Here is a 9,893-nt window from a genome sequence, read left to right as displayed (position 1 = left end):
GTTGATTGCTTTAAAAACTGAGAGAAATGTCGTATTTACGCTGTTTAAAACGGGGTGATGGGCGAAAATCTTTGGTTTTAGCTAATATTATGTGTTTTAAATATGTTGCGACCGTCAGATTGTTGTTAAAAACGGAGGGATACTAGCTAAGGTGTGGGGGAGTTGGTGTATATAAGTTGATTGCTTTAAAAACGGAGAGAAATGTCGTATTTACGCTGTTTAAAACGGTGTGATGGGCGAAAATCTTTGGTTTTAGCTTAACGATAGCCATGCTAAAACGCTAGCACAACATTATCACCTAACCTAACAAGCTTAACAAGTCAGCGATCTTTTTGTGAGGCTAAACTCTTTTTGTTTATTGCACTTGTTCCTGCTGCAAATGAAAACCTATGCGAGACTTAAAGATGGCGGCTTTCTGTTTTTCTGGAGACCCTCCAACGAGTGACGCGTCTCTCTTCTGACCAATCAGTGGTCTGCAGTGTTTCACGTAACTCATGAGGGGGTAAACGAGCGTAGAGCGGCTGGTATTCACGAAGGAGAGCGCTGGCCAACGCTGGCCAATCAGAGAAACGCGGGAGTACATGTTGGTTGCCGAAAGTGTTCACGCCACCTGGACAAGAGGCAGGGGAACTATGTGAGAATGCTGTTCATCGACTACAGCTCAGCATTCAATACCATAGTCCCCTCCAAAATCAGAGCCAAGCTCAGGGACCTGGGCTTGAACTATGACCTCTGCCAGTGGGTCTTGGACTTCCTGATGGGCAGACCCCAGGTGGTGAGAGCAGGCAACTGCACCTCCTCATCCATCACTCTCAACATAGGGGCCCCCCAGGGCTGTGTTCTGAGTCCCCTCCTCTACTCCCTGTACACACATGACTGTGTGGCACATCGGAACAACAACACAATCATCAAATTTGCTGACGACACAGTAGTAGTGGGCCTGATCTCTGCAAACGACGAGAGGGCCTACCTGGATGAGGTCAAGGTTCTAGCGGAATGGTGTCAAGAGAACAGCCTCTCCCTGAACATCAGCAAAACAAAGGAGATGATTGTGGACTTTAGGAGGTCGGGGGTCAGGTACTACAGCCCCCTCAGCATCGACGGGGCACCGGTTGAGAGAGTGAACAGTTTTAAGTACCTCGGAGTCCACATATCCGAGGACTTGACATGGACCTCACACATTGACAGTGTTGTGAAGAAGGCACAGCAACGCCTCTACTTCCTCAGATGCCTAAGGAAGTTCCAAGTCAGTCAGAAGATCCTTAAGAACTTCTACTCATGCACAATAGAGAGCATCCTGACTGGCAATATCACCTCCTGGTTTGGGAATAGCACCGCACAAGACCGTAGCAGACTACAGAGAGTGGCCCGCTCAGCCGAACGCACAATTGGAGGGGGGCTTCCCACTCTCCAGGGCATTTACAACAAGCGGTGCATGGGCAAGGCTAAGAGAATTATCAAAGACTCGAGCCACCCAAACAACTGCATCTTTGAACTGCTGCGGTCAGGCAAGCGATACCGGAGTCTCATGGCAAGCACAGAGAGACTCAGAAGAAGCTTCTATCCCCAGGCCATCAGGATGCTCAACGAACAATAACACTATGTAACAACCATCAAATGCACTCACAGCACACACATCCACACGCACGCACACACTCACTTTAAACATACAACTCACTGCAGCACCCACTTTAACCACTTTAGTACACCTAAGCACACTTTATATTTATCGGTAAAGAATTTGCACTACAACCCATACCTCATTACACCTTACTGTAAATTATATTGTACCTAAATTGTACCTCATCCCACTTCTGCTTTGCACTGTATAGTATTTGTATGGTAACTCAGTTACTTCTACTCTACATAGAGCATTGTATGTATATATGTATATACTGAACATTTTTGTCTACATACTTGACTTCTATTTTATACTTGCTATACTTATTTTATTATCTATCTTTGCCTAGCACAGTATCTGGAGCGAAACAGAAAGAAGCATTTTGTATAAAAGTATTCTGTACTTCTGTATGACAACTAATAAAGAAACTTGAGAACTTGAGAGAGGGAGAGAGGGGGGGACTGAGAGAGGTACTGAGAGAGACAGAGAGACAGACACACTGCATGCTCTCTATTGTATTACATAATCCACATGCATCCTTAGTACCTGGCGTAGGCCTATGTGTTTATTTGCATACTGAGCAGGGAAGCAAGATCCTACAACAAGTGGTCACTGGAGACGCATGTGGGGTTACTGTACACAGTACTGTATATGCCAGGTCTGAACAGACGTAGTTAGAGCTGCCAGGTCTGAACAGATGTGCTTAGAGCTGCCAGGAGTGAACAGACGTACTTAGAGCTGAACACTTGTGATGGATCGGATCACCCAGGTCAGATCTTAATGCCAATAATGTCTTCTCACACACACACACACACACACACACACACACACACACACACACACACACACACACACACACACACACACACACACACACACACACACACACACACACACACACACACACACACACACACACACACACACACACACACACACACACACACACACACACACACACACACACACACACACACACACACACACACACACACACACACACACAAACACCTGGTGACACCTTCAAATCACTCAATTACATGTGACAATAGTTCACCAAGACTTTGTTAGTCGATTCGTTTATTTTATTTTAATTTCTTTCGCAAGCTGAATTAGTTATTTCTTGAAAGATGATAATATCTCTGGACTAGATCTAAAAATGTGCCTCTGCATTACTGAGCCCTAGTCATATGATCAGCCCTAGTCATATTATCAGGCTTAGTCATATTATCAGCCCTAGTTAATATAATCAGCCCTAGTCATAATTTATCAGCCCTAATCATATTATCAGCCCTAGTCATATCATCAGTCCTAGTCATATTGCCAGATTTAGTCATATTGCCAGTCCTAGTCACATTGCCAGATTTAGTCATATTGCCAGATTTAGTCATATTGCCAGTCCTAGTCACATTGCCAGATTTAGTCATATTGCCAGCCCTAGTCATATTGCCAGCTTTAGTCATATTGCCAGCTTTAGTCATATTGCCAGCTTTAGTCATATTGCCAGCTTTAGTCATATTGCCAGCCCTAGTGATATTGCCAGCTTTAGTCATATTGCCAGCTTTAGTCATATTGCCAGCCCTAGTGATATTGCCAGCTTTAGTCATATTGCCAGCTTTAGTCATATTGCCAGCTTTAGTCATATTGCCAGCTTTAGTCATATTGCCAGCTTTAGTCATATTCCCAGTCCTAGTCATATTGTCGGTCCTAGTCATATTGTCAGTCCTAGTCATGTTGTAAAAGCAATGCTTCAAGTCAACATGTAAATAAGACAGATGATGTTTCCACATGTTACCTTCATGTGACAGGTGTGTAAGTTGTCATTGCTGATTGAATGACATCATGTTATAGAGACTAAAGTCTGATTGAATGACATCATGTTAGAGACTAAAGTCTGATTGAATGACCTCATGTTAGAGACTAAAGTCTGATTGAATGACCTCATGTTAGAGACTAAAGTCTGATTGAATGACCTCATGTTAGAGACTAAAGTCTGATTGAATGACCTAATGTTATAGAGACTAAAGTCTGATCGAATGACCTCATGTTAGAGACTAAAGTCTGATTGAATTACCTAATGTTATAGATACTAAAGTCTGATTGAATGACATCATGTTATAGAGACTAAAGTCTGATTGAATGCCGTCATTTTATAAAGACTAAAGTCTGATTGAATGACCTCATGTTATAGAGACTAAAGTCTGATTGAATGATGTAATTTTATATAATAAAGTCTGATTGAATTACCTCATGTTATAGAGACTAAAGTCTGATTGAATGACATCATGTTAAAAAGACAAAAGTCTGATTGAATGACGTAATTTATAGACTAAAGTCTGATTGAATGACCTCATGTTATAGACTAAAGTCTGATTGAATGACCTCATGTTATAGACTAAAGTCTGATTGACTGACCTCATGTTAGAGACTAAAGTCTGATTGAATGACCTCATGTTATAGACTAAAGTCTGATTGAATTACCTCATGTTAGAGACTAAAGTCTGATTGAATTACCTCATGTTATAGAGACTAAAGTCTGATTGAATTACATCTGATTGAATAGTATATAGACTGAGGTCCCACACACTGTGAGAAAAGACTGGACATAGGACATAATGTTGAGACAATGGTATTTATTGTAATCCATTGTAGTGGACTTCATATGTGTTGTCATTCTGACTGTACATCTAACAGACGAGGAGATACACTTATTTGGACATTTAAAGTTGGCACTAGAGAAAAGGTCACATGTCAAAATGTTTGATTTCTCAACAAATGTCCTACTGTAGGTCCAGTCATTTTCTAATCAGGCTCGAAAAGACAAGCTCTGGGACTCGGAGTTGAAGACCAGAAAACAGAAACCTCCTCTTGCCCTTGGGGGGGGGGGGGGGGGGGGGGGGGGGGGATTACTGACAAGTGAACCTTTAATAATGTAGCTGAGAGCTGACAGAGGTCACCACTGAACCCCTTAACAACCTATGACTCGCCAACTGCTAATCATGAGCCGGCGTCGCTGTGCGCTGTATTATGCAAATCACGTGAAAATGCAAGAGACTGGTCAAGAGATCGCTGGCCATTGGGATAATCTAATCCTACGTCGTCCCTTTATCCTCCCCCTGCAGGATCTAAAACGGCCAGGTGACCCCCCCCCCCCCCCCCCCCATAACTGGGATTAAAGTCAAACGGGTGTTGTAGAGTTTTCATACGAAAAGGTCATGATCCCCAAGCATAGAAGATATCAAGGCGGAGCGAGCGAGTGAGTGAGTGAGTCAGTTGGAGAGAGAGAGAGAGAGAGAGAGAGAGAGAAATAGAGAGAGAGCGACGGGGGAGCTGGACATAGGGACATGGTGAGGTGGGAGGAGGAGGTGGTGGTGGTGAAGGGGGAGGAGGAAGAGGAGGAAGAGGAGGAGGAAGGGGAATGGTGTGAGTGGACTGATGTGTCTGTAACTCAACATTCTTACCTCTGATTGGTGTACCACCTGGTGAGGTAATATGAATGCAAATAAGATTAGAGAGAGGCATTAGTATAAAGATGAGAGAGAGAGAGAGAGAGAGAGAGAGAGAGAGAGAGAGAGAGAGAGAGAGAGAGAGAGAGAGAGAGAGAGAGAGAGAGAGAGAGAGAGAGAGAGAGAGAGAGAGAGAGAGGAAGACAGAGAGAGGAAGACAGAGAGAGGAAGGCAGAGACAGAGATACAGAGAGAGATAGAGAGAGAGGGAGAGAGAGAGGCAGAAGGAGAGCAAGAAACAGCTGATTAAAGGTTATTCTACCACCTTTTGAAAATACTTTCTTTTGAAAATAATGACAAATAAAAAATATATATTCTTCTCAGATGTATTAAAGGATGTACCTGTAAGTTAAGTTAAGTTCTGTGTATATATGAAGTGATAGGAGACTGGTAAACGATTGTTAATGTTTATGCAAAATGCATTCTCAGGGTGCATACAGTGTTATCCGTGCTGTCACTTTCTGCATGCTGCACTATATGCAGGAGGGTACTTAAATAATGTAAGAAACCCACCACACAAGTGTGTTATGGTTGTGTTATGGACCTGGACGCCACACAGCTTTGACCCATCGCTCACCCGAAACCAGGCCTGGTCGGGTTGTTTCCCGCAGCGCTCCTGATTGTGATCAGGGTCTTTTGCATCCTGCCACATAATGAGGTCACATAAGAGGACGCAATGTGCCTACAATATCTGATGCAACACAAATAAACTGGCGCAATGTGTCCTGAATTACATTGTGATGCTGCTGCTTCAGATATGGCAGGACTGTCCTGTGTGTCTGGCGTTAGCAGGACTGTCCTGTGTGTTTGGTGTTAGCGGGACTGTCCTGTGTGTTTGGCGTTAGCAGGACTGTACTGTGTGTCTAACGTTAGCGGGACTGTAATGTGTGTTTGCCGTTAGCGGGACTGTCCTGTGTGTTTGCCGTTAGCGGGACTGTCCTGTGTGTTTGCCGTTAGCAGGACTGTCCTGTGTGTTTGGTGTTAGCAGGACTGTCCTGTGTGTTTGGCGTTAGCGGGACTGTAATGTGTGTTTGGCGTTAGCAGGACTGTCCTGTGTGTTTGGCGTTAGCGGGACTGTAATGTGTGTTTGGCGTTAGCAGGACTGTAATGTGTGTTTGCCGTTAGCAGGACTGTCCTGTGTGTTTGGCGTTAGCAGGACTGTAATGTGTGTCTAACATTAGCAGGACTGTAATGTGTGTTTGCCGTTAGCAGGACTGTCCTGTGTGTCTGGCGTTAGCAGGACTGTAATGTGTGTTTGCCGTTAGCAGGACTGTAATGTGTGTTTGCCGTTAGCGGGACTGTCCTGTGTGTTTGCCGTTAGCGGGACTGTCCTGTGTGTTTGCCGTTAGCGGGACTGTAATGTGTGTTTGCCGTTAGCGGGACTGTAATGTGTGTTTGCCGTTAGCGGGACTGTAATGTGTGTTTGGCGTTAGCGGGACTGTCCTGTGTGTTTGCCGTTAGCAGGACTGTAATGTGTGTTTGGCGTTAGCGGGACTGTAATGTGTGTTTGGCGTTAGCAGGACTGTAATGTGTGTCTAACGTTAGCAAGACTGTCCTGTGTGTTTGGCGTTAGCAGGACTGTAATGTGTGTTTGGCGTTAGCAGGACTGTACTGTGTGTTTGCCGTTAGCAGGACTGTACTGTGTGTTTGCCGTTAGCAGGACTGTAATGTGTGTTTGGCGTTAGCAGGACTGTAATGTGTTTTTGCCATTAGCAGGACTGTCCTGCCGTTAGCAGGATTGCCACCATCATCATCTTCCCTGTATGTTTACCTGTAATAACACACTCTTTCTAGTGCTTTGATAATATGTTGATTAGCATCTATCCCTTTTATTATGTCAGTGAACATACCCCTAGTGAACATACCCCCCCAGGAGCTGTTAGTAAGAGGGTCCGTTTGGGTCATATCAGGTAATAATATGCAACAAACGGTGGACACGTTTGATTACTATTCAGATACTGTAGATACTGTATTCAGATACTGTAGCACAGATCTGGATAATGAACCGAGTGTTTAAACACTGTTTAGCAGGGAGGAGCAACAGATCTGGATAATGAACCGAGTGTTTAAACACTGTTTAGCAGGGAGGAGCAACAGATCTGGATAATGAACCGAGTGTTTAAACACTGTTTAGCAGGAAGGAGCAACAGATCTGGATAATGAACTAAGTGTTTAAACACTGTTTAGCAGGGAGGAGCAACAGATCTGGATAATGAACCGAGTGTTTAAACACTGTTTAGCAGGAAGGAGCAGAATGGAGGGAACATCAAAGGACAGGCGGACTCCGTCTCCTCTCTCTCATCAGCTACACTACAAACGCACCAGGGGCGCACGCAGGCACTCACGGGTTTTCGTGCGAGAACAGCTCGCGTGGCGGTCCACACCGAGTCTGACTTTAGAGCGGGCGAAAGTCAGTCCCCGTTTGAAGATTTCTTTTTAAAGATTTCCAGTTCCAGTGTTCTATTGTCCATTTTGCATGTATAACCCGTTATTATCTAATTAATTAGAATGTTAGAATTAATTTTAGAATGACGAAATCAGTGTGACTGTACTCCTGAAAAAGTATAGTATGGTTTATTTGTATTGGGAAAGATACAGACACATTAGCTGGTTGAACAACATCTATATGTGTGGTAATAATGCAGATATTGAGTGTATTTCTGCGAAAATGCACGTGGCGCACACCTCTGAATCCAACCGAAGCGAAAAAATACGCTTCCAGCCCACGAGTCGCCCGCTCGCGGCCGGTGTAAACAGTGACGCCCGTTAACATGGGAGCGAAAGTGAAGCGCCTCACGCGCGCCCGCCTCACGCCCGCGTCGCGCGTTCGGTGCGTTTGGGCTGTAAGACCTGTCAGGACACCCCCTTGATTGATTGATTGATTGGTTGGCATGTTATCAAGGGGCTCATTCATGACACATTTCAGTGTAGCATTCAGTAGTTGTCAATGTGAAAAGGAATAGGTCTTTCTTGTGTTTTCACAATGTCTGGAGTTGGAGAACTGAATTTCCCCCCGTGTTTCAGGAGAGAATACAGGTCAAGTTAATAGATTGCAAGTAGGGATGTCCGACATTATCGCCGATATCGGCATTAAAATGTGATATCGAAAAATATCGGTATCGGTTTTCAAATATATATATATATATTTTTTTTTTTACATTTCTATAACCTTTATTTACCCAGGTAAGCAAGTAAGAACACATTCTGATTTAATTTATTGTCAAAAGTATGCATAATGTTGTGTTAGTTCCACAACAAGAGATATGTAATGTTGGGGGGGGGGGGGGGGGGGGAAACCTGCATATATCGGTATCGGTTGATATCGGTATATCGGTATCGGTAAAAAAGCCAATATCGAGCATCCCTAATTGCAAGTCATTCCATCCATTCCAGCTGAGAGCATCATTATTATTATTGTTATTATATTATAATAATAATAGTAATAATAATAATAATAATAATAATAGTAATAATAATATTGTACTGTATTCGATTATTTTGTCTCATGATTATTATTACCATATTAACTCAAATAAATTATATACATATATATTATATACAGACTGGCGGGTAAAACGGAAAGTATGGCCTTTGACTCCAGCACCTTGTTTCATCCTCCTCACACTATAATCTACTTCTACCTTGTTTCATCCTCCTCACACTATAATCTACTTCTACCTTGTTTCATCCTCCTCACACTATAATCTACTTCTACCTTGTTTCATCCTCCTCACACACTCTAATCCGCCTCTACCTTGTTTCATCCTCCTCACACTATAATCTACTTCTACCTTGTTTCATCCTCCTCACACTATAATCTACTTCTACCTTGTTTCATCCTCCTCACACACTCTAATCCGCCTCTACCTTGTTTCATCCTCCTCACCCTCTAATCCTCTTCTACCTTGCTATCAACATCCTCGGGCCACACAGTAGTTGCTGTTTGCTTATCGTGTGTCTAGCATAACAAATAGAGCTGATCGATGCTGCAGCATAACAAATAGAGCTGATCGATGCCCCCCACCCCATCCAGGAGCGCCAGGAGACAATGAGCTGTTCTGAGAGCAGCTGAAACCACCCGTCTGACGCCACAGGCTACTGTCCTCTCATTTACCGAACGAGAGCAAAGGTCTCAAATTGAAAAATGAGACCATTAGCCGTCTTTGATGGATAAAAGACATTTAATAGGGACACTAATTTGTGAGCAAATTTAATCTCTTCTGCCCCCGTAATGAAGTCCATTGAAACAATTAATTGAATATTTGTGCTGACATCACACACACGTATATTCCACATAGTAGGAAGAGGGCAGGCTCATCTTTAAAAAAATATAAATTAATTAATAAATTAACATGAGCATCTGTGCTTGGCTGCTGTGGGGCTTTGCTATGAACCAAAGTAAAACACCACGCTGTCGTGCTAATAAAACAGTACATATTGTATTAGTCCTCACCTGAAGCCCAGAGCTGTGGCTTGTGAAAATCCTCAGCCACAACAACCTCCGAGCTGTAGCTCTTCTAAACAACCTCAGAGTTGTAGCTATTCTAAAGCTCTCTCAGCCTTTGCTCTCGTTCTGTTTTCTCATCAAGCACAACGCGGCTGACCGCTCTGACTCTGCTGAGAGAGAGTTACACAAACCCAACAGATATTTCAGTTGGCTCACTGAGAGAAGGGGAAACCTTCAGAGCCTCACAGAGCAAGTATTCAAAATGCTGTCAAGATCTAAGCTGCTGTGCTGGAGAGTCAGCTTGTACCTCCGACAGCCAT

The 9,893-nt window shown here is 43.5% G+C and overlaps 1 protein-coding gene across 1 annotated transcript in view; it reads right to left on the bottom strand.

Moving 5' to 3' along the window:
* The window catches only part of ptprfa (protein tyrosine phosphatase receptor type Fa), a gene marked incomplete at its 3' end in the record, with an annotated part of 262,786 nt that overhangs the window by 189,303 nt on the left and 63,590 nt on the right, over nt 1-9,893 (bottom strand). Inside the window, exon 5 of the mRNA XM_084308488.1 lies at nt 5,083-5,100. Within this exon, the coding sequence (XP_084164614.1) occupies nt 5,083-5,100 (18 nt within the window). The remainder of the gene's footprint in view (nt 1-5,082; nt 5,101-9,893) is intronic.

Source organism: Notolepis coatsorum (genome assembly GCF_963971535.1).
Source record: "Notolepis coatsorum genome assembly, chromosome: 2".
Taxonomy (NCBI): Eukaryota; Metazoa; Chordata; class Actinopteri; order Aulopiformes; family Paralepididae; genus Notolepis; species Notolepis coatsorum.
Note: the sequence above shows the minus strand (reverse complement) of the source record. Positions and strands in the feature narration are given on the sequence as shown.